General features: G+C 44.3%; 2 protein-coding genes and 1 long non-coding RNA gene across 7 annotated transcripts in view; 2 read left to right on the top strand and 1 right to left on the bottom strand.

Moving 5' to 3' along the window:
* Positions 1–1,174: 1,174 nt before the first annotated feature.
* LOC147249163 (uncharacterized) lies at positions 1,175–12,606 on the top strand. Of its 2 annotated transcripts, none has more exons than XR_015119475.1 (3): positions 1,175–1,321; positions 5,484–5,607; positions 11,600–12,606. It is a non-coding gene; the product is annotated as an uncharacterized LOC147249163 (long non-coding RNA). The 2 variants fall into 2 exon arrangements; XR_015119476.1 differs by having other exon boundaries at positions 11,586–12,606.
* Positions 2,303–3,217, bottom strand: LOC147249164 (protein FAM200A-like). Its single transcript, XM_086179040.1, has 2 exons — positions 2,856–3,217; positions 2,303–2,780 (listed from the first exon to the last, which is right to left on the bottom strand). The coding sequence occupies exons 1-2, from the start codon at positions 3,215–3,217 to the stop codon at positions 2,303–2,305; spliced, it is 840 nt and encodes a 279-aa protein (XP_086035166.1).
* A 2,720-nt stretch (positions 12,607–15,326) lies between the features above and the next one.
* The window catches only part of c15h21orf91 (chromosome 15 C21orf91 homolog), a 35,013-nt gene continuing 25,554 nt past the window's right edge, over positions 15,327–24,785 (top strand). For 3 of the 4 annotated variants that reach the window (XM_086226701.1, XM_086226700.1, XM_086226697.1), the window contains exons 1-3: positions 15,362–15,421; positions 15,524–15,666; positions 16,330–16,475. In XM_086226701.1, the coding sequence (XP_086082827.1) occupies positions 16,349–16,475 (127 nt within the window). In that variant the 5' untranslated portion in view covers positions 15,362–15,421; positions 15,524–15,666; positions 16,330–16,348. Of the gene's footprint in view, positions 15,667–16,329; positions 16,476–24,785 lie in introns of all 4 variants that reach the window. The other variant, XM_086226699.1, reaches the window with a different exon arrangement.

Below are 24,785 nucleotides of genomic sequence, written 5' to 3'. Positions count from 1 at the left end.
AATGAAGGCCCTCACAAAAAAACACACCCCAGAAATACCCGAGCTGGAGGAACTTCAACCTCAAACTCCACCACCACTGTTTCACTAATCTCCCTCTGTGGACCCCTCTTCATCCTTGTCACCTTCACCACCCTTGGACCTCCCTTTGTGTCTATTCTCTCCTTTATCTCCTCCTCCCCCACCTCCATTGGAACCCCTGTAATCACCCCTCTACACCCCCCTCCTGCTGTCCTCTTCAACCCCACCTGCACTACCCTCTCCACTGTGCACCCCACTATCTTCCTTCCATTCCCTCCTTGAATTGCTTTCTCCACTTGCCCCAGGTTCTTGCACCCCACCAGTAAGTCCCTATCCCCCAGAACCCGTGCAAATTTAATCTCCCCTAGCCAGCCTTTCAGTGCCCCTGTCAATCTGAACAGATTCTTCTTGCTCACACCACCCGCCTCAACAAACCTCACCACTACATTCAAGCACTCATCCTCCCCACCTCCTCTCCCCTCATCCTCACTTTGCATATCCTCTGCTGACTCACTCTCACTTTCTGTCTTCTTCCTCTTATGCTCTCCCTACCACTGTCCTACCCGTCTATCGCTCCTCAGCTCCCTTCCACCTGTGGTCCCCTTAGCCCTATTCTGAACCAGACTCTCCACAGACCAACCCCCCTCCTTTCCCCTGTTCCTTTCCTACCTCCACTTACACCCTTTTGTTTAGTCATGTCCCTATATCTCCTACACTCTTCTGGCCCTATCAACAAACAAAAGAAAGTAAAAGAAAGGAAGCGGGGCAGCCGGTCGGGACCTGACAGCCGGTCGGGACCTGACAGCCGTCGGTCGGCGCCCCAAAACTACTAACCCTAACAAACTTTCTCACTAGCTAATACCTATCACTAATAGCCTTTCGCGAACACCTATCTCTAAATCCTACCACTAACACTACTATCACTGCCCTACTCCCGCGGAAGCGAGTTCCGCAATGGAACAGAATCCTGATAGTAAAAACACACAAGTAGTAATAAGACTGCACTTTTGCGCGTGCATGTGGAACCATTTGCGCGTGCACGTGAACACGCGTCTTCGTGCGCGTGCATCGCTGCGCTAAAAAGGGGCGTGTCCGTTTCCTTCCGGTGATCTCAAACAATGGGACTCTGTAACAGGACGTAAACATGCCTGGACATGTTCCACTAGGCATATGGGATTCGGGGCAAGTACTTACGCCCGGAGTTTGCTGGTTGTATCATATCCGTCTCCGACCCAAGGTGTAGACCGGTGGACTCCAGCCTGTGTTTTTTCCGGCAAAATCATGGACATGACTCTGGTTAACGGTAAGTTTTTCCCCAGTGCCTATTTGTTTGAATGCGTTTGTGTTTTTTCTGATATTTATGTGCGCACAAACGTGTCCGTTTCCTCTTCCGCAACAATGTGATATTATTAAACGTGTTCGATGTAGACGTAATTAGGGTTATTGGGGTGTCTGACCAAATGCTCCGCATGTTGTGTGTGTGTGCGAGCGTGTGCGTGTGCGTGTGTGTGTGTTTGAGTTTGAGTCTAGGTAGGTTTTTCTCCAATGCCTATTTGTTTTAATGCGTTTGTGTTTTAACACCCTGTTTTTTTCTGTGCGTAGATGAGGGTAGACGTTTGTATTCGTCGGTGGCGACGCGTCAACTAGAGCAGTGGTTCCCAACCTTTTTTGTCTTGTGTACCCCTTGAGCCTTTTTGTCATACCATGAGTACCCCTTCACTCATACGTGTTCATGATTCTCCAAAAGTAGAACATAACACAACTGAATATTCAACGCAAGTCATTTTATTTCATCTTCTTAAATTGAACATTTAATATTCAGGCATTATCTATTTAACTCAAATTAAACATAAAATTATGTTGCCTTCAAGGCAATAAAAATTATAAATATAAGAAACAATATTATAGTAAACGTTTGTATTATTAATACTGTATTATTAATACTAATATATTATTATTATATTGTTATTAAAGAAAAATAATAAAGTTGAAATTAGAAAAAAATAAGAATAAATAAAAATAATAAGTAATATAAATAAATAAATACAAAACAAATAATTAACCTGCCTTTGTCATATATAACTTTTATGACATTTACCACAAAAGGAGCTTCTTTGAATATGTCCCCTTTAAACAGGCATTTAAACTTTAAATATCAGGAACAAAACACTTAACAAGAATACTGTTTAAACTCACAGTATCAGTTGTAATTTCTTTTCTTCAGTGACTTCAGTATTTTGTTTTCTTCAGTCTGAGAGATGACTGCTTTTCAGTCATCTGAGCTTTAATGACACACTTGAGCTTGCTTGTCTTTCATAAGCTTTGATAGTTCTGGGGGCAGTGTGGAAACAGCTGTTATCAGGCTGTTCTCCACATCCAGTCTGTTCCTCTGCTTGGTTTTAATGTGTGTCAAAGCGGAGAAGGTCACCTCACACATATAAGTAGAACCAAAAGGTAAAAGCTCAATCAGTGCATGTTTTCCCAGCTCAGGATACTCTTTCTCCACATCACACCAGAACTCAGTCAATGTCTTCTCAGTATGTATCATTTTCAGTCCCTGATCAGATGATAAATCCATCAGATGCTCCTGCAGCCTTGCAGGAAGGTTGTTGCAGCTCTCACTCACAATAAATGGGTTCCTCACCCAATCCAGTCTTTCTGACTTTTCTTCAATGTCCTGAAAATACTGTCCAAACTCTGTGCAGAGTTTGGACAGTTGTGCTTGCACCAGTTTGACCACTGGAGCCCTGGCAACATCAGTGCTGGCAAGATGGGAATCAAGTAGTGGGAAACAGCTGATGTCTCCCTCATCACATTTCTTCACCCATAGTTTGAGCTTTTTTGTGAATCCTTTAACTTTGTCATACATTTTCAGGATGTGTGACTCCTTTCCCTGAAGCGACAGGTTGAGCTCGTTAAGTTTGGTAAACACATCAGCGAGATACGCCAGGTGCGTCACCCACTCAGCATCCTTGAACACCGCAGCAAGAGGATGCAGATGCTGCGTCAGAAACACAGAAACTTCACTGCGCAGTTCATAAAGTCTCAGTAGTGTTTTCCCACAGGACAGCCAGCGGACGTCCATGTGAAGCAATAGCTGGTCGTGCTCTGTGCCGCTCTCATGACAAAGAGTTTCAAACAGTCTGTGATTCAGTGGCCGGGATTGGATGAAATTTATCACCTTCACAGCATCATCCATAACAGCGCTTAAATCAGGGCTCATTCGCTTACTTGCCAGTGCTTCACGGTGAATAATACAATGCATCCATTTAATGTCGGGATTTACCTTTTTTACGCGTCCAAAAAGTCCCTTCACACATCCCGTCATTGCAGCTGCGCCATCAGTACAGATGTGACTGCAGGTTTTCCACTGTAGATCGTGTTCTTTGAAAAAGCTGTCTATAATCTGGAACATTTCTTCCCCGGTTGTCTTTCCTGGCAGCTTTTTGCAAAATAAAATATGCTTGTTTATGTCCGACACATCTTTGTAACGAACGAAGGCCAGGAGCTGAGCATCACCACTCACATCTGTCATTTCATCCAGCTGCAAAGCGAACTGACCGGCTTGTTTCATTTTTTTCACCACTCGTCTAATAATATTAACCGACATATCATCCATCCGACGGGACACAGTGTTGTTCGACAGGGGGACTTTCTTGAGTGTATTGGCTGCTTTCTTGTCAATCATAATTTCAGCCATAACCGCTGCTGCAGGAAGAATGAGCTCTTCAACAATGGAGTGAGGCTTTTTTGATTTCGCCACGAGCAGAGATACGGCGTAAGATGCCTCCAGTGCTTTGCTTGACACACATGTGGCTTTTCTCATTACAGTCTGTCTTGACTTAAATTCCGACAGCTTACGTTTGAAAAATTCCTCTGTTTTACCGACACTTTCCGGGTGTTTGGTGCTCTGGAGTCGCTGTAAATGGGCTGGCTTCATGGAGTTATTTGCCAGGACTTCACCGCAAAAGTAGCACTGAGACTGCGGTGGGTCCAAAGACGTCGAAGTGAATCCATATAAAATATAGTTTTCACTATACTGCCTTGGTTTAGGTTTGGAATTTTTCTTGCGTTTGTCGGCGAGCTATTTTCCCCCTCCTGGATCCATAGCAACTGGATGTTTCAGCCATTTATCCATGTTTACCTGCAGGTAAACAGGTTCCCGCTGTTTGATTTTGGTATGGCTGTGCCACAGGTTATTGTCTCCCCAGGGAAACAAGTCATAGCGCACACGTACCATTTTATTGACGGACTTATGAAATGACTAAGAATATTTTTTATTATCATGGAAATAAATTCTTCATTTTTCCACGTACCCCCTGCAATGTGCTCACGTACCCCTAGGGGTACGCGTACCCCTGGTTGGGAAACACTGATCGAGCCCAGGGGTGTCCAAACTTTTTTCACTGTGGGCCACATACAAGAAAATATACAAACAGACGGGCCACACACTAGAGGTGATAGTGTATTAAAGTTAGCAAAATCAATTAATTGTAGGTTAATTATGCTTGATAATTGAATACGCTTGAAAAAAAGAAAAAAACACAGCTTTCCACAATGTTTTTTTTTTCATTTATTTTCTTTCGAAAAGGGTTGGCAGCTCATTCTCTAAACAACAGGCTCAGATTGCTCCTTAGTCAGTGAGGTGATCCTCTTCACAGCACTGTAGAAAAGGGGGGTAAGGGGATGAGTATATTTCAGACTTGTTATACAAATAGGTTATTAGGCTTATTAGCACACCAATTAACATTTGTTAGAAAATCTTATCGACTTTAATTAATGAGTACGAATTTAGTAGATAATAAGGCTTATTAACATATGAATTATTAATTAATTGACCATTCCTCCCTCTGACCAGCTAATTCACACATTCCTCATGCAAATCAGGCTGCCAACTGGCCGGCAGAAGTAAAGACAAGTGAACAACAGCATTTAAAACATAGCACAGCCTACTATTTATTGTTTGTCCATGAACACGCATCTGGAATAACTGGATCAGTCACTCATAGCTCCATGTCACTCCTACAAACACTGCTCGATGTCTGCCCAGTGTGAGAAAATGAGCTTTTGATAATGTTCTGTTCATGTGGCACCACCATATCAGGAGTTAATTGTGTATAAGTACATGATGTGATTGTTTATGTTAAGTTGTGTAGGCTGCTAGTTGCACCCGAACTGTCAAGGCTGAATGACAAAAACAACAGGACAAGACGACCTGACTGTGCAGGAGGCTGGAGTACTAATCAAGAAGTGTGATATGCTTGAGTGTAAAATTATGTATGCAAAAAAGGTGCGGCTTCAAGCATATATTCACTGTCTGTTAATATCTCATTCAGACTCTCTGCTGCACTCTCAAGGTGCATGTAGTGGGGTCTCCAGATATATCTGTGTCTGCTTTGTTGTGTGAAATAAAGTGTTGATTTGTCTAAAGCAGACGACTCCGGTTGATCTCTTCTCATCAACAGACCCGGTGAAGTCGGCGTACTTCAACAATTTGGGGGCTCGTCTGGGATGAGAGTGAGATCTTAATTTGTCTGTTTTGACTGACCACAAGGGACACCACAAACTCTGGTCGATCAACAGAAAAAGGTAAGCAGAAAACTGTTACAACAAATTCTGCACATTTGAGAATTTTACCAAATTAAGAGTTAACAGTGTCCTAGTGTTCAGTTCCAAATTATGGAGTCTATGGTGAAGAATGAAAAGAGTGAATAAGAGTTGATATTGTCCTTGGTTTGGCAACCCCACTATTCTCTGCAGAGGGAATAGGGCCTTGGGTTAAAGTCCTATAAGGTCCTGGGTTAAAGTCCCGGGGAATTCAGGACCCCCGAATTCTATTACATATTTTATATTGTGTGGTCACAGTGGACCAGGAAAATTTTAAGTCTCTCCGAGGGAAAGAGTGATTTGTGTGTCTCAAACATAACGTTCACGGAAACCTAGAGGTGTTAACAAAGTGAACAGAACCTCACAAGACAATATTGTTTGACTGGGTCAGTTGCTTGGGTGAACTCCATACAAACTGGTTGGCACATCTCACTGTTAGGCAGGGACAGATGGACGGAGAAGTTGATGGAGAGATTGTTGATGTTTGGGGACCAAGGACTCAATGGAGGCCGCTTGGGCAGCAAATGAAAAATATTTTGGTTGTAATTGGGAACGTGGGTTCAGATAAAGACAAAGAAAAGGCAAGAAGTGAGGCAAAGAGAAGGATAGAGGAGGTGTGAAAAGAAAGCAGACCAGGGAAAGAGGACCGGATGGCACTTGGTAAGTTGTTGTGGGAGAAGGAGAGAGAGAACAGGGAAAAGAGAGATGAGGCTAAAAAGAAGGGCTACCAGGCAGGGCTATTGGAAAGGAAGAAGTGGAGGAAAGAAGAGAAAAGACATTAGGAAGAGAGAAGGGTATGGTATGGTCTGGCTATGTTTTGTCAGGGAGTGGAACATGCAAATTGAAAAACCCTCCCCACCAAGGATGAAGGAGGAAGACGGTGAGAGAAGAAGGACCTCATAACACTCGACGAGATACAGCTCAGGAGTGAGGTATCAGGACATGCCATCACAAAATCCAAAACACGGCCACCACGTAGTACATCTAACATGACACTGCGCAGCCACAAACAAGTGCCAACACAACACCCCTTGCTGCAAATGGGAGAGGGCAGAGGTGACAAATACAAACCTCTTGCATTAGGTGATGTGCAATCAATCGTTGATAAAATGCCTCCACCAGCGGAGGGAGGCGGATTCTGGTTGACAAAATTAGATATGTTAACCGCCGGACAGAAACTAATACTCTGTGATTTCAGAGCTGTAGCATCCCGCTGCATGTCCCGACATGACTTGAAAGACGTTGAACTAGACGCTGACACTAGTGAAGACCCTGACGACATACCACTAACAATAGTAATAGACCCCTTAGGGCAAGCTATTAGGAGCAAATTTCCACTCCCTAACACGGCCGTCATTCCTAAACTAACCTGGACCTCGTCCCAGCATCCTCGAAAATATCTAACTCAGTCTAAAGATGAGTGGACCAGACACACCGGGTGCCACCCCGGGAAGACTGGGGTTCAACAGGAATGGTTTCGCAAAGCTGTGTTGGATCTAGTGCCTGAATCTGTAAGAGTAAACATGATGAGTAACCCTGACTTACCAGGAAGTGATTCTAACATATGGGAAAAGCATCTTGTGCACCACCTGCAGAGAGCCAAAGATGATGCGAACAAAGAAGAAAATTCAGCAAGAGATCTTCAAACACAATTACTGAAGCTGCAGCTGGGAGAGGCGAGACAAAAGGTAAATGACAAAAAGAAAAAAGAAACTATGATGCATAAACAAATGATGTCTCGCAGTTTGCAGAAATTGGCTGGGGAACTGTGTCCCGGCTGCCCCCCTTAACCAGAGACACCAGATCCATTCCCAGTACCCCTGTGGGCCCCCCAACCGAGACCGCATGGTCCACCAAGCGGACCAGCTGCCCAATGGCGAGCTCAGAACTTGTGGGGAGGATACAGGGGAGGAGCTCGAGGTGGAGGGGGCTGGGCGAGAGGTGGAGGAGGCCGTGGGAGACAGCCTCGGGGACAGCAGGCGGGAGGTGAGTGCTACATGTGTGGACAACTTGGACACTGGGCAAGAGAATGTTACATGCAGGGACCTGCACCACGTGGGCATGGAGGTAGTGGCGGACCACCCAGAGGAATGAGGACCCCTGATCCTCAGGCCGCACCGGTCCAGGATGGACAATATCCCCTGATAGGAGGGGACGAGTGGGAGGAGCCCGGCACCTATCAACAACAGTGACACACCCCACAGAGAAACCCAGATGACATAGGTAAGGCAGATCCTATGTTGTCTCTAAGGGTGTTGGATGACGACCTGTCATTTTTGGTCGACACGGGAGCCACACTCTCAACTTTAAACTCTGAACCACCCCAAGAGAGACTATCTCCTCGAGAACGGTGAACATCGTGGGCTTCTCTGGGATTGGACAGAAACTGCCGGTCACAATACCACTGAAAACCCAATTAGGTTAACAGACTCTTTTGCATCCATTTGTTGTCTCTCCTGGTGTACCTGTTAAACTGTTGGGGCGAGATCTTCTCATCAAACTACGAGCTTCCATCCTGTGCAGTCCGGATGGACTCACTGTGACTCTACCAGATGGAACATGCCTCCGATGTAATCCTAACACCCACGGAGCAGGGCAGTACCTTCTTAAGCCACTGGAGGACGAGCTGGTGGACATCTATTGGGGTATGTTACAGCCTGAAACCCTCCTATGTCATAGCCTCCTGTCTGCCTACCTGCAGTGGAAACCCTGGATCTCCCTACTCGAGCCCTACGTCCCTCCGCCTGACCCACCTCATGTTACCCTCTTCTATGACTGAATGAGCAATGAGTGGTATCAGGAAGAATTCAAAGCACACCTAGAGGGTAAACAATGGCAAATCACGTCACAAAATATTTATGCTGGTCCAGAGGGTGTAGCCGCGGCCACAATCCTCTCCAAAGAACAGATGGGATGGTATCTTATGCAGGATGAAGCAGTTCCCTAACCATCAAGCAAAAGATCTTAGCCCGATGGTCAAAAAAGCCACAGCAGCCACCGATTGGATAACTAATCAGATACCTGCTGTCTCGTTCTCACCCACCTGCAAAAGCTACTGCATTAACCTAAAAGTAACAGACACAGTTGCACTACAACATGATCACGTTCCCAGAAACCACGATAGTGAAAAGATGGACCACCCCTCAGTGGAAGAGATGCCATCTACCCTCCCTGAGGAATTGTGGTCCCAAGGGCCCACAGATGTCGGGCTCACTGATTGTCAACCTGTTACATTTTCTGTGGTAGACACCACTCCCTTATGGATCAGACAATATTCCTACAAACCAGAAGCAGAAGCAGGTATAGCTGACACTATTGCAGGTCTCATCAAATCCGGGGTATTAGAACCATCCACCTCCGCATGGAACACTCCCATACTCCCGGTCGAAAAACAAGAGACAGGTAAATATTGCATGGCACATGATCTAAGAGCTATAAATGAAATCCTGACCACAGCCACCATTCCTGTGCCCAACCCCTATGTGGCACTCACTAATTTGGGACCGCACCAACCATGGTTCACATGCATTGATTTGGCTAATGCTTTTTTCTGCTTACCAATAGCAGACGAATGCAGAGACATTTTCTCCTTTACCTACAGAGGACAACAGTAGCGATACACCAGGGTACCACAAGGATTTGCTCTATCACCAGGACTATTCAATCAGGTACTAAAACAAGCCCTGGATGGTTGTCCTCTTCCTCCGGACACCACTCTAATCCAGTTTGTAGATGATCTTCTCATTGCAGCACCGACACCAGCAGCGTGCCTGGCCGCAACAAAGGCTGTCCTCATCCGATTGGCTGGACGTGGTTTTAAGGTCAGTAAAAATAAACTCAAAGCGGTCAGGATGCAAGTTACCTTTTTGGGCAGAGTACTCTCGCAAAAAGGAGCTGGCATGTCGCCTGCACATAGATCTACCATACTGCATCACCCGAAGCCCATGACTGTAAAGGAAATGTTGTCGTTTCTCGGTCTGACTGGGTACAGTAACAATTACATTCCTGATTATACGGGCACAACACAGGCTCTCTGTAACTTGATTAAAGAACACTGCATGCGTAACCTTAACGCTAAGCTAAATTGGACCAAAGACACCATGTCAGTCTTCATACAACTCAAACAGAAACTAGCACAGGCCGCAGACCTGGCCTGACCTAACTACCAGTCTCCATTTTTCCTCGATGTTTCTGAAGCAGAAGGAGTGGTTAACGGTGTTCTGTTTACGAAAAAAGGGGGAGAAAGGAGCATACTCATGTACATCAGCATAATGCTAGACTCGATGGAAAAACGACACCCAAAATGCACACAACATGCAGCAGGGGTAGCAAAACTGATTAAAAAAACAGCACACATAGTGATGGGACATCCCCTAAGGGTACTCACGTCACATAGCATTATAGCATATGTCAACTCCCAGACATTCAACCTAACATCACTAAGGCAACAGAGACTCAGTAAAATACTGGAAGCACCAAACATCACATTCACCCATGAAGGAATCAACATGGCGGATTGGATGGGAACCGGACCAGTGCATGAGTGTGAACATGAAGCACAAAAGGATGAAAAGGTACGACCAGATCTGAAATCTCAACCATTAACAGATGCTGAAGAAATGTTCACAGACGGATGTTGCTACAAAGATGAAAAAGGTGGGCTGAAAGCAGGATACGCGGTGGTGAAGAAGGAAGGACCCAACTGGGTGACAATAGAGGCCCGGCAACTAGAAGGACAGCAATCCGCACAAAAAGCAGAGGTAAACATCTATACGGACTCTGCCTATGCCGCCGGAGCAGCACATGTGGAACTGGGACAATGGATCAGAGCAAGATTCCTCACGGCAGGTAACAAACCCATTATACACGAGCGGGAAATGAGAGAATTAGCAGAAGCTCTGCAACTTCCCCAGGAGGGGGCTATCATAAAGTGCAAAGGTCATGACAACGCCATTACAGAAGTAGCAACAGGGAACTGAGAAGCAGATGCAGCAGCAAAAAGAGCGACAGGTTATCTGCCCCAACTACAAATGGTGAGTATGGAAGAAGAACTACAAATGTCTCCACAGGTCACGCTGACTGACATCAGCCGATGTCAAAAGGGGGCCTCGCCACAGGAAATGACAACATGGAAACAGAGAGGAAGACTTGAAACTGAGGGGCTCTGGCAAGGGCCTAATGGATGGCTAATACTGCCCCCTGGAATCAGAGAGCGGGCACTGGAAGAAGCACACAGAATCGGTCATGTGGGAGCGGCTCAGATGAGTCAAAATCTGAGAGAATGGTGGCATCCATTTTTATCAGACATCATAAAGAATTGGGTAAAAAGCTGTTCCATACGTTCCCTGTACAACTCTAAGCCAACCATTAAACCCGAGTCAGGTATGTTTCCGCTGGAGACCAGGCCAGGCAGGGAGATTGTGATAGACTACACGGACATGGGGACGACGGTCAGAGGGTACAGGTATGTATTGATGTGTGTGGATGTGTTTTCAGGATGACCAGAGGCGTGGCCAACAAAGAAGGAGGATAGCAAGGTGGTGGTGAAGTTTTTGATTAATCAATACATTCCTCGGCACGGGTTCCCACAGAAAATTAGATCAGATAATGGGACACATTTCAAAAACCAACATCTACAACAGCTGGAGGAAGTGTTGGGGTTGAAGCACTCGTTTGGCACCGTGTATCACCCTTAATCACAAGGTAAGGTGGAAAGAATGAACCAAACCATCAAACAAAGATTGGCTAAAATCTTTGCACAAATTTAAATTGGTTGGATGCTCTACCGATGGCTCTAATGACAGTTCGATGCTCTGTTAATCAGAGAACAGGTTTCACCCCATTTGAACTCTCCACAGGAAGGCACTTCCCAGGACCAGGAGCAGGCCTGCCACCAGTGGAGCTGGAATTCGAAAGAGGGCACAAAGCATATTTTACTGAACTCCAAGCTCTCATTTCAGATTTCTCCAAACAGGTCCAGGACAAAAGACAGGCGAAGGTCGAGGGCATCCTCCCCACTGCTGACTGGGTCCTGCTGAAGGTCATCAAGCGGAAGTGGTCTGAACCCAGGTGGACCGGTCCATTCCAGGTGACTGAGAGGACGTCCCACACGGTGCGGCTCAGAGGGGAAGGAGACACATGGTACCATTGGAGCCAGTGCGCAGCGGCAGAGGAACCAGGCAGATCGGTCCAGGAGATCCACGCAGACCTTCAAAGACGGTGCACTGACTCGGCTGAGTCAGAATCAAACCCTGACCTCCACAAAGGGGCAAAATAATCCCTGGTCAGTGGCAAGGTCACAGGGTAGTCGATGCCTGTGACTGAAGAAAGACGATACCGCCCAGAACGGCTGACAACATAAATGATGGACATTTGATTCTGCTCATCATCCTCTGTCTGGTCGTATGTTTTACTTTTCTTACCACTATGCTCAAGTTAGCCCTCACAGGCAGCACAGTGTTTTAACTGCTTCAAGCTGAATCAAGTGTATTAAAAGTTTCTTTGCATTCCTCTATTAATTGACGAGCCAGAAGATCCTGAGGAGGAAACTTGATTTTCAACAGTACTGATTAGAGTGATCTCCTAAAGGAGATTAAAAGGGGGACTTGTGAGAAAATGAGCTTTTGATCATGTTCTGTTCATATGGCGCGTACCACCATATCAGGAGTTGATTGTGTATAAGTACATGACGTGATTGTTTATGTTAAGTTGTGCAGGCTGCTAGTTGTACCCGAACTGTCAAGGCTGAATGACAAAAACAACAGGACAAGACGACCTGACTGTGCAGGAGGCTGGAGTACTAATCAAGAAGTGTGATATGCATGAGTGTAAAATTACGTATGCAAAAAAGGTGCGGCTTCAGGCATATATTCACTGTCTGTTAATATCTTATTCAGACTCTCTGCTGCACTCTCAAGGTGCATGTAGTGGGGTCTCCAGATATATCTGTGTCTGCTTTGTTGTGTGAAATAAAGTGTTGATTTGTCTAAAGCAGACGACTCCGGTTGATCTCCTCTCATCAACGGACCCGGTGAAGTCGGCGTACTTCAACACTGGTCAACCACAGGTGTCCGAATGTCCGAAGCGGACAGCTGACACCATTTCAGCCTCTTCCTCTGGCAAAAAATCACTTCCTGGCCATCTTTTCTCTCGCTCTGTCGCGTTCACCGGGTTCAGCGACTACAGCGCTGCTTTATGCAGCCAAGCTAACTTTACACACCACCGGTGCGCAAGCCTCCTGTTGTTGCCCATGAAACCTGATACCCTCGTGCTCGGTACCGTTTTTTTTTGTCTGTTTATTGGCTAAAAGAATATCTACTTTATATTTGGAAATAATCTCATAGGCTGGTGTCAAGTGTCAATCAAATGATGCATGGTCCGCTTTGTAAACTGGGGTCTGGTTGGGGTTTCAGCCCTGCGGCTCAACAACCCAGGCACTGATTGGCTCAGTCTGCTATTGATGTGTACAGCAGACCGTCACCGTGACTGAGAAGGAGTGTCGCAGAGATCAAACTAATACTGGCTGCTGCTTACAATGAGAGAGGCTAGCTCGGCCACAGTGACCAAGGAGCAGCGCTAGCACTTCAGTAACTCACTGAAGATAAAGAATGCAGCAAGGAATACTGTACATTTAACTTCTTTGGGGACTTAAGGTTTAAGTTACATGCCGATAGTTTCACGACGATGACGTTGGGAGCACAAAGTTAGTATGTGGATATTGCTTGCCGTTTGCCTAGCAACATTTTAACTACAGTCTGGCTACAAGTAACTTTATTCATCTTGATTGCGTGTTTCTCAATCGTTACACCACCAGCTTTCGAATGAGGTATAACATGACTGGGTACATTGTTGCCGCTAAAATCATTCGTATTCCAACGTACTACACACGCTCTGGTCCCCTTTCTTAAAGATGGGGACCACCACCCCGTCTGCCACTCCAAAGGAACCACCCTTGATGTCCACACAATGTTGCAGAGATGTGTCAACCAAGACAGCCCCACAACATCCAGAGTTTTGAGATACCCAGGGTGGATCTCATCCACCCCTGGAGGTCTGCCACAGCTGAGTTTTTGTAAATTTTCCAATATAAATGTTAATATTTTATTTAATTTTTTTTGTTTCTTATTTCATTAATATTTTATTTATTTTAATTTATGTTATCCTTTCTTGGAGTTACCCTGAACAACCAACAGTCCCTACTCCATAAGAAGCAATGGCAAGCCCTTCGTTCTGAGGCCCAAACAACTCCCAGAAAACAGTAAGATGAGTGGTGGATCTCAAAGGCCAATGAACTTTTCTGCTTCTCAGGCCAATGAACCCGGCAGTATGAGATACTTGTTTCATCCGAGTGTCCAACTCATCCCTATTGGGTACCAAGCCCCAATTTCACCAACCAATAATTCAAGAGCAACTGATCTTTGAATAAAGATCTTAACCAAGCTGGACACCCTGATCCCCCGACCTGATTACCATGGTGATGTGAAAGCAACTTCTGTTCTGAAAGACTGATAGAAGATGTGAATGCAGCACTGTGGACTATCAACACAGGGACTATAACTGAATCCATGAGCTGATGTACACCACAACAACAGTGATCTTAGAGATGCTTGGCAACAAAATGAACACCATGAGCCATGACGAGAATTACCCCCCCCCCCCCCCCCCATAGAGGCCAAGACCAAGGCTTAGTCAGCTGGTCAGCTGCCACAGCTACAAAAAGTTGTGGGAGGCAAGGGATCTGTAAGTGCCCTGGGCATGTGCACCGACTGCACTCCTTTACTAAATATTACACAGCACACTGTCCATATCTGAGGTACTGGAGACTCCAAAGCAAGGACTCATAGTTCTTTTTTTTTTTTTTTAACCTGTCCTGTTCAGTTGCTGGGGCAAGCAGTATCGATGTTCCTGGTGCCTTGTTATACAAAAACAACAACAATAGCAGAAAAAACAAACAAACAAACAAAAAAACACTAACAACAACAACAACAGAGAGAAAAAAAGAAGAAAAACATTGGTTGCAGAATTTCCAGTGCAGGCTTACCATTTGGTTTAATATAATTTTTCAAATAAATGTCTGAGTGTGTGATTATGGTTCAGTTGTGCACCGCATGTGTGTATGTGTATGCGCATGTGTATGTGTGTGCTATGGTTTGTCTTGGATGCTGAGGGTAGCTGACTGTAGCTGATGTGGGGGACCAGGACATCATGCTCCCAGTCCAGGATAGCAGGGAGGACCAAGCCACCAGGGTACCCAGAAACCCCCAGAACACAGGGAGCCCCTTAAAAAGGCTGCCAGATTTTGAGACAGTCCTTCCTACTTGATGGGAAAATGAGCATTATGGGGGAAAAACTGTCACTTGCCACACACACACTCACATACAAGTCCAGCATCGGTCTGCCATATGCAAGTGCCCTGGGCATGTGCACTATATATATATATATACACACACATATATATATATACATATATATATACATATATATGTATATATATATGTATATATATATGTATATATATATATGTATATATGTATATATATATATGTATATATGTATATATACGTATATATACGTATATATACATATATATACATATATATACATATACATACATATATATATATATATATATATATATATATATATATATATATGGTGCTTCACTATTATCGTGTTGGATTTTTTTTCTTTTTGCACGATTTGGCAACATTATGATGACGCAATAGGACCATACCATGTTGTGTGGGTGTATTCGCAGCAACTGCCACGGAGGAACACTTGCTATTCATTTTGTCAGGTATACATTTCGTACACACACCCTTGACATTTGTATTTGTTCTCATAATAGGAACAGAATCGGCCATGTATAACTAAATGGTGATTGTTTTTGTCCCTTAAGTAATGGGTCATTCCGCTGAAGGGGGGCGAGAGGTTTGTGTTCCTGTAGCTGGTACTAGAATTGTAGCGTGTCTCGTCACAATAGTGCGCCCGCTGGGGCAAAGGTGAAACCGACTGTCCTGACCAAGCGACACCAGCTTGAAGGTAACGTCACTCTTTATTATAACGATAAATTGTTTGTTTAACTACTCTTGTTGGCTACAGTGCTGTTGAGCGACGTGTAAATAATCGTCAGCGAACCAGAGCACTCGGATGATGCTCTATGGCTAGCTTAACTTGTTAGGGCGACTTTATTTAACAATGTGTACGTAAAAGCTTGATAGGGTCATAACATGTTGCCAACACCTGAAAAATCATTCCACGGGCAATGAGAAGTCTAACCAGTTTTAACTATAAATTGAATCCAACGGAGAGAAAAGTTAAATATCAACATGTCCATGACTACTGCTATGCACCATCCACTGCGATTTTACCTTAATAGTCTGTTTGTCTGAACTTATCTAATTCAGTTAGGCTAAAGCTTTGTGTTAAAAATATGTTTAACTGAAGTTGTGTGAATTCGTCTACCATGTTTTTGTCATGTCTGTTAAAGTGGTCCGTGTTTTCATAGCTCTCTCTGATTCAAAATCGTCAGGGCTGCTAAGCATCCTTCACATTGGTCACAACAAGGTTGTTTTTGGTAACTTACAATACGAAATATTCTCCCCACTACCATGAATAAAATGTATTTTCAATTTGTATTTTTAGCAAGGAGGAAAAGGGAAGTTTCACATCCGTTTGTTATTTGCCATATGTTCTATTTCACAGCTGTCCCCCTTGAAGAATCATGGATGAAGAAGTGCAGTTTGTGAACATTGATCTGAATGATGACAATATCTGCAGTATTTGCAAGCTTGAGACGGAAACGGGGACCTTATCTTTCTGCCATGTCTGCTTTGAACTTAGCATCGAAGGTAAGAGAAATGTCTTTTTGGTTGACAAGGGTAAAAATCATTTAATGATTTAGAGGGAAAAATTGAATTCATCATGTAGAGGTAATATGGTTGTGCAAGCTAACATAAAGTACACTGCAACATGTGGGTTTACATGCACAAGGAGCTGAATTTATCGGATGATAGATGATCTCTCCACCTGCCTCAAAGTCATTCACTTGTTGCTGTGTGCCATAGATGCCTCTCAGAAGCAACATCATGACATTGGTGTAGCTGTGCAGGTATTGTTAGGTAATATAGGGTTGTGCATCCTCCCTTGAGCTGGTTAGCATAAAGCCTGTTTTCCTTAACTGGGCTGCAAACTTTCAGTGGTTTAAGTTATAGCATTATATAGTTACCCATCCATCCATTTTCTTCCGCTTACCCTGTTCAGGGTCGCAGGGGGGCTGGAGCCTATCCCAGCAGCTTTCGAGCATAAGGTAAACCTTGGACAGGTTGCCAGTCCATCACAGGGCCAACATATACCCTTTTCACACTGAAAATGGTGCAGTGTGAAAGGGGCTATATATAGACAGACAACCATTCACACTCACAGTCATGCCTGCGGCTAATTTAGAGTAGTCACTTAGCCTAGTCTCCATTTGCTTGTCTTTGGGCTGTGTGGAAGCTTGAGTACCCAGAGAGAACCCATGCCTGAGCTGGGTCTCAAACCTAGAAACTTCTTGCTGTGAGGCAACAGTGCTAACCACTGCACCACCGTGCTGACCATTATATAGTTACAGTTGAAACCAGAAATTTACATACACTGTGCAAAAAGACACATAACTAAATTTTTTTCTCACTGTCTGAAGCTAAATCAGACTAAATCTCTTATGTTGTAGGTAAGTTAGGATTACCAGAATTAGTTCTTTTTGCTACATGCCACAATAATGAGAGAGTGTATTTTAGAGAATTTATTACTTTCTTCAAGGTCAAAAGTTTACATACATTTCCTTAGTATTTAGTAGAATTACCTTTGATGCATGACTTGGGTCTAACGTTTTAGGTATCCTTCCACACACTTCTCACAGTAATTGGCTGGAATTCTGGCCATTTTGTCCTGACAGAACTGGTGTAACTGAGTCAGGTTTGTCAGTTGCCTCGCTCGCACATGCCTTTTTAAATCTGCCCACAAATTTTTGATGGGATTCAGATCAGGGCTTTGTGATGGCCACTCCAATACATTAACTTTGTTGTCAGACTTTGAGCCACATTTTTACTAGGGTCAACTCTTAGGGTCATTATCCATTTGGAGGAGCCATTTGTGCCCAAGTTTTAGCTTCCTGGTTGATGTCTTGAGATGTTGCCTTAATATTTCCACGTAATGTTCTTTCTTCATGATGCCATCTATTTTACGATGAGCCCCAGTTCCTGCTGCAGCAAAACAGCCCCACTACATGATGCTGCTGCCTCCGTGCTTCACACCTGGTATGGTGTTCTCAGGTTAACAAGCTTCCCCCCTTTTCCTCCAAATGTAACAGTGGTCATTATGGCCAAACGGCTCCAGTTTAGTTTCATCAGACCACAGGACATGTCTCCAGAAGTTACGGTTTTTGTCTAGGTGTCTTCTTAAAAACTGTAGTCTGGCTTTTTTATGTTTCTGTAGGAGTAATGGCTTCCTTCTTGCTGAGTAGCCTTTCAGCCCATATTGGTGCAGGACTTGTTTTACTTTGGATAATGACACTTTCGTACCAGATTCAGCCAGCATCTTCACAAGGTCTTTAGCATTTGTTCTGGGGTTGATTTGCACATGTCAGACCGAAACATGTTCATCTCTGGGACACAGAGCCCGTCTCCTTTCTGAGCGGTGTGATGGCTGGACAGTCCCATAATGTTTATACTTGCATATACATGTTTGAACAGATGAGCGCGGCACCCTCAAGCATTTGGAAATTGCACCCAAGGATGAGCCAGACTTGTGGATCTCCATGATTCTCTCCTTGATTTCTTGGCTGATTTCTTTTGACTTTCCCATGATTTCAAACAGGGAAGCAGAGTGTTTGAGGTGTAGTCTTAAAATACATCCCCAGGTTGTCGTCATCATCGTCCTCTGCTTATCCGGTTGGTCCGGGTCACGGGGGCAGTAGCCTCACCAAGGAAGCCCAGACTGTCCTTTCCCCAGCTACGTCCACCAGCTCTTCCGGGGGAATTCCGAGGCGTTCCCAGGCCAGCCGAGAAATATAATCCCTCCAGTGTGTCCTGGGTAGGCCTCGAGGTCTTCTCCCGGTTGGGCATGCCAGGAGGCATCCTCACCAGATGCCCAAACCACCTCAACTGACTCCTCTCAACATGGAGGAGCAGCGACTTGACTCTGTGTCCCTCCCGAATGATTGAGCTTCTCAGCCTATCTTTCACAGACAGCCCAGCCACTAGGGCTGTCACGATACGCCCGATCCACAATTTGATTCAACTTTTGATTTTAAGCTCATGATTTGATTCTCGGTACAAATTAAAAATAAAAGTGCATTTTTTTCCAGCACTGAAGGCTCTATGTATTAATTTACATTATTGTCTTGATTTGTAAAGAAAAACACTTGCTTGTGTCTCAATAAGGCACTTTTATTCGTCCCAGGCTATAAAAATAAAAATGTAACAAAACGCTTGTGACCAATGTGGTCCTGCAATGAAAATAAATAGTCAAATAAAAATAAATAGCTCACATTTTACATAACACTCTCAACCTTTCAAGATGCGGGCCAGTGTGCATATGTAGAATTTCTCGTCAGACATTTACTGACCCTGGTGTGACTACTGAACTAAAAGGAAATGAAAATAGCACCCAACAACATGGGACTGGGTTTGTGCCCAATAACGTTTTTTCCCCTCTCTGTTCAGATTCTGCTTTAGGAGTTACAACAGTCTTGTTAAGCTGTACTCTAAATAAAATCAAAATAAAATGAACATGGGGGGGTGGGATCCAAAGACAATTGTTATTTGGCTACATGTTCACATGCTTAGTACCATATGTTTCTTAGTGTCTTAGTGTTTGAACAGGTAAGTGCTTGACAAACAAGAAATGTGACTGAATAGTCAATCAATGATTTTGTAATTCTTCCTTAAGAAGATGAGCGTGTTCACATTTTGTGGATCTAGGCAACTCCTGTGAGCTGTCACAATGCCCCTGCTGTTGAGAATACTCTTTCACTTGGAACACTTGTCGCTTGAACAGCAAGGTAACTTTTTGCCAGCTTTGCCAAAGGTGTGTAAGACAGCTTATTATCTTTCCACCATTTCAGAGAATTTTCTTCAAGTTCGATGACTGGAGCCAACCTGTACTGCTGAACTTCCTCTTGCAAAACTTGAGGCCATGGTTTGGGGGCTCCAGCTACTGCTTGGCCTCGGCTGAAGAAATCGCCAAACAGTTCACTGGGAGCTGATTTCTTTGCTGAGGGACCTGCAGTTGCTGATGCTGTCTGATCTCCAGCACTGCCCTAGCCAGTCTCTTCTCCAGAGGCCTGGGTCAAAAAGGTCACATAAAACAGAGAAAAGATATTAGAGGTCTATGCTGCCATCTTGAGTACATTTGTGGCGACATTTTTGGAGTGCTAGCATAACATGAAAGAAATAATCTTCTAAGAAGAATTGTATCACTTTTAATATTTTAAAGGATCAACATTGTTGGTGTGATATCTTTAATAATTATTACTATTGAAGATTTAAATATTTTTAATATTTTAACATTGCTTTTATTTATAAACATTAAGTATCTTTATTTATTTTTAATGAATTGACCTGTGACCAAATACTTGTCTGGGATGCTGTTGCAGGATTTTATTTGTCAGACTTTTGAAGATCTCACTCTGAGTGAATGCATCCAGGTAGGAAAGTCAAGTCAATTTTATTTGTATAGCGCCAAATCACAAAAAAAGTTATCTCATGACACTTTACAGGCAGAGCAGGTCTAGGCTCCTTCAATGAATTTACACCCAACAATTCTCCATGAGCAAGCACATCCTGCAACAGCGGTGACGAAAACCTTCCTTTTAACAGGCAGGAATGTCGAGCAGACCCAGGCTCAATGGGGAAGGCCTTCAGCTTTGACCGGTTGGGGGGAAAGAGAGCAGGAGAGCGGGGCAGAGACAAAGACAGATAATGGAGGAAGACATTTATGCAGAAGGAAAGAGTGGGACAGAGATAAAGAGAGAGAAAAAAGGAAGAGACTGATGGACAGACAGGGACGCGAGCAGGTGGAGCTACGGGTGGCAGCTTGAGCCTCTTCAGGTCTGCAGCCTCCTCCAGCAGCACCCGGGATCTGGGATGAGGGGAGCCCAAAGGCTCCGGAGAAGAAGATGAGTTAGTAATATGTATGAGTATGATTTATGTATGACAAATATAGGAGGACAGAGAGGAGTCGAGAGAAGCCCAGTGTACCATGGGAGATCCCCCAGCAGCCTAAGCCTATAGCAGCATATCTAAGGGCCAGCCTAAGCAGCCCAACTATAAGCTTGCTCAAAAAGGAAGGTCTTAAGTCTGCTCTTAAAGGTCGAGAGGGTGTCTGCATCCCGGACCAAAACTGGGAGACGGGTCCACAGGAGCGGAGCCTGATGGCTGAAGGCTCTGGCTCCCATTCTACTTTTAGAAACTCTAGGAACCACCAGTAACCCCGCATCCTGGGAGCGAAGGGTTCTAGCTGGATAACAGGGGACTATGAGCTTTGTCAAATATGAAGGTGCCTGACTGTTGAGGACTTTGTATGTTAGAAGGAGAATTTTGAATTCTATTCTGAATTTGACAGGGAGCCAATGCAGAGAGGCCTGTACAGGAGAGACATGATCTCTTCTACTAGTTCTCGTCAACACGCGGGCAGCAGCATTTTGGACCAGCTGGAGAGTCTTTAGGGACCTACTGGTGCTGCCTGATAGGAGGGAATTGCAGTAATCCAGCCTGGAAGTGACAAAGGCATGCACTAGTTTTTCTGCATCTTTTTGAGACAGGATGTGTCTGATCCGAGCAATGTTTATGAAAGAAAGCAGTCCTAGAAATTTGCTTAATGTGGGCATGAAAGGAAAAATCCTGATCAAAGAGAACTCCTAGGTTCCTTACGGTCGTGCTGGGGGCCAAGGTAATTCCTTCCAGGGTACCTGTCTCATTAGATAGGGTGTCTCCAAGATGTTTTGGGCCCAGGGCAATGACTTCAGTTTTATTGGCGTTTAATAAAAGGAAATTAAGGGTCATCCAAGTTTTTATCTCCTTTAGACAGGCCTCCAGTTTTGTCAGCTGATTTATTTCATGTGGATGCATTAATAAGTACAGCTGTGTGTCGTCAGCATAACAGTGAAAATTAATTGAGTGTTTCCTAATAATGTGACCGAGAGGAAGCAGATAAAGGGTGAAGAGGATTGGTCCAAGCACAGAGCCTTGAGGAACACCATAAGTGACTGCAGTGGTTTCCGAGGGTTTATCATTAGTAAGTACAAACTGAGATTTACCTAGTAAATATGACCTGAACCAGTTAAGTGCAGTTCCTTTTATGCCAGTGACATGTTCCAGTCTCTGTAGAAGGATATGGTGATCAATGGTATCAAAAGCTGCACTAAGATCTAATAAGACCAGCACAGAGATGAGTCCCTCATCTGATGCTAGTAGGAGGTCATTGGTAACTCTGACAAGTGCTGTTTCTGTGCTATGATGAATCCTGAACCCTGACTGGAAATCCTCTAACAGGCTGTTGCTATGGAGAAAATCACAGAGCTGTTTCGCAACTGCTTTCTCCAGAATTTTGGAGAGAAATGGAAGATTTGATATTGGTCTGTAGTTGACCAAAACTTCTGGATCCAGGGTTGCTTTTTTGAGAAGGGGTCTAATTACTGCCACTTTAATGGACTGTGGGAGGTAACCAGACAACAGTGACACATTGATCATATCTAAGAGAGAGGTGCTAACGAGGGCTAGAGAGTCCTTAAGTAGCTTGGTTGGGATGGGGTCTAGAAGACAGGTGAATGGTTTAGAGGAGGAAATGATTGAACTGAGCTCATCAAGGCTAACGGTAGAAAAACTGTCAAAGTGTACGTCTGGTCCTCCAGCAGCCTCTAAGGCTTCTGAGGCTATAGGTGCCATGTTGTCAGCTGATGGCAGGAGGAGGTGAATTGTCTCTCTAATAAGGACAATTTTGTCATTAAAGAAGTCCATGAAATCTTTGCTGCTCAGGGAAACAGGAATGCTTGGTTCAGTAGAGCTGTGGCTCTCTGTCAGTCTGGCTACTACAGTACTGAAGAGGAACCTGGGGTTGTTTTTGTTTTCCTGTATAAATGTCGAGTAGTAGGCTGCTCTCGCTATACGAAGGGCTTTCTTGTAACTTTTAAGGCTGTCTTGCCAGATGATGTGAGACTCCTCCAGTTTAGAGGAGCGCCATATTCTCTCTAACTTCTGGGTTTTTCGTTTAAGCTGTCTGGTTTCTGAATTGTACCAAGGTGCTTGTTTCCTTGGATTTATAGATTTAGTTTTTAGTGGGGCAAATGATTCCAAAGTTGATACTAAGGTGTCTGTTGCACTATTGATAAAATCATCAATTTGGGAGGGACCAAGGTTGACAACAGTGTCCTCTAAGCGCAACTGGAATCGCTTCCTTAAATCTAGCTAAAGCCTGATCAGACAAACATCTGGAAACCACTGTTTTCCTGAGTGGAGTGTAGTTGATTAGAATAAATTCAAAAGTGATTAATTGATGGTCTGATAAAAGCGCGGTCTGTGGAAATACAACTAGATGTTCAACTTCAATTCCATATTTTAGGACGAGGTCGAGGGTGTGGTTGTGGCGGTGAGTCGGTTCATGAACAGACTGATGGAAACCAATTGTGTCAAGAAGAGAGAGAAATGCAGTACCCAGACTGTCGTTATCAACATCCACATGAATATTGAAGTCACCTACAATAATGACTATCTGATTTGAGAACTAAACTGGATATAAACTCTGAGAATTCAGATAAGAATTCAGAGTAAGTACCAGGAGGGTGGTACACAATGATAAATAAGAGCGGCTGTATTGTTTTCCAGGCTGGATGAGACAAACTGAGGATCAGGCTCTCAAATGAATTTAAACTTGTTTTGGGTTTGGGATTTATTACTAAACTTTTGTCAAAAATGGCAGCAACTCCACCTCCTCGGCCAGAGCCTCGGGGAATGTGAGTATTAATGTGACTGGGAGGAGTGGATTCATTAAGACTAACATACTCATCATCACACAGCCAGGTTTCAGTGAGACAGAGCAGGTCAATACAATTGTCAGATATTAATTCATTAACCAATTCCGTTTTTGGCGTCAGAGATCTGATTTTTAAAAGTCCACATCTAATTTTTAGATTTTTTTGAGTTAATTTAGTGGTTGTGTTAATTTTGATGAGGTTTTTCTGATTGACTCCTCTACAAGTAGAATCGGAGTGAGTAAACTGACATGGTCGGGGGACAGACACAGTCTCTATGTAGTTTTGGGTGGGTAACTGCCCTAATGGACGCGCAGAGAAGCGTGTAAGATGGCAGCTCTGCTTCCTGGTCTGAACTCTGGGTTTTCAGGGTTTTGGTTCTATTATAAATTGGGCCATATTTCTGGAAATGAGAGCAGTTCTGTCCAATGTGGGATGGATGCCGTCCCTCCTAATCAGACCAGTTCTCCCCCAGAACGTTTTCCCATTATCTATGAAGCCCACTTGGTTTGCTGGACACCACCTCGACAGCCAGCGGTTGAACGACGACATGCTGGTCCGATTAAGCAGGGGTCCAGAGAACACTACGGTGTCCGACATGGTCTTCGCAAATGTACACACCGACTCAAATATTAATTTTTGTGACCTCCGACTGGCGTAGTCGGATGTCATTACCGCCAACGTGGATAATGATTTTATCGTATTTACGTTTACTTTTAGCCAGCAGTTTTAAATTTGACTCGACGTCACCCGCTCTGGCCCCTGGAATGCACTTGACTATGGTTGCCGGTGTTGCTAATTTCACGTTTCTCATTATGGAGCTTCCAGTTACCAGAGTAGATTTCTCTGCGGGTGTGTCGCCGAGTGGGGAGAACCTGTTAGAGACGTGAAAGAGACTTGAACCTAGGATCAAGTGCTGTGCTCTCATCCAGGAACTGTTGGAGGGATGGGTCTGAATACCTTGGCTTCAAATTACCCTCTATAGCTGATCTTTGGCACTAAGTTCCATAGCGGTCAGGACCCAATGATCGAGGGACGGATCATGGAGACAGTGGGATTCTGTGCAGAACTTAGCGCATCAGTGATTTTTTTCAGTGGCTGCAGGACCTCAACGACCACCTCCATTGTTTTAAGGTCTTCATCAGACAGGGTG

The sequence above is a fragment of the Aulostomus chinensis genome, chromosome 15, assembly GCF_037954235.1.
Source record: "Aulostomus chinensis isolate RoL2024-O1b breed Wild chromosome 15, RoL_Achi_v1.0, whole genome shotgun sequence".
Taxonomy (NCBI): Eukaryota; Metazoa; Chordata; class Actinopteri; order Syngnathiformes; family Aulostomidae; genus Aulostomus; species Aulostomus chinensis.
The sequence above is the reverse complement of the archived record's forward strand: the minus strand, read 5'-3'. Positions and strand labels throughout refer to the sequence as shown.

Bases quoted from the DNA above. Each gene is read 5' to 3' on its own strand.
- LOC147249164 (XM_086179040.1), bottom strand. From the start codon at position 3,217: ATGGATGATGCTGTGAAGGTGATAAATTTCATCCAATCCCGGCCACTG. The intron at 2,781-2,855 runs GCTCAAACTATG...CCATCTTGCCAG, and splicing joins GTTAAAGGATTCACAAAAAA to CACTGATGTTGCCAGGGCTC.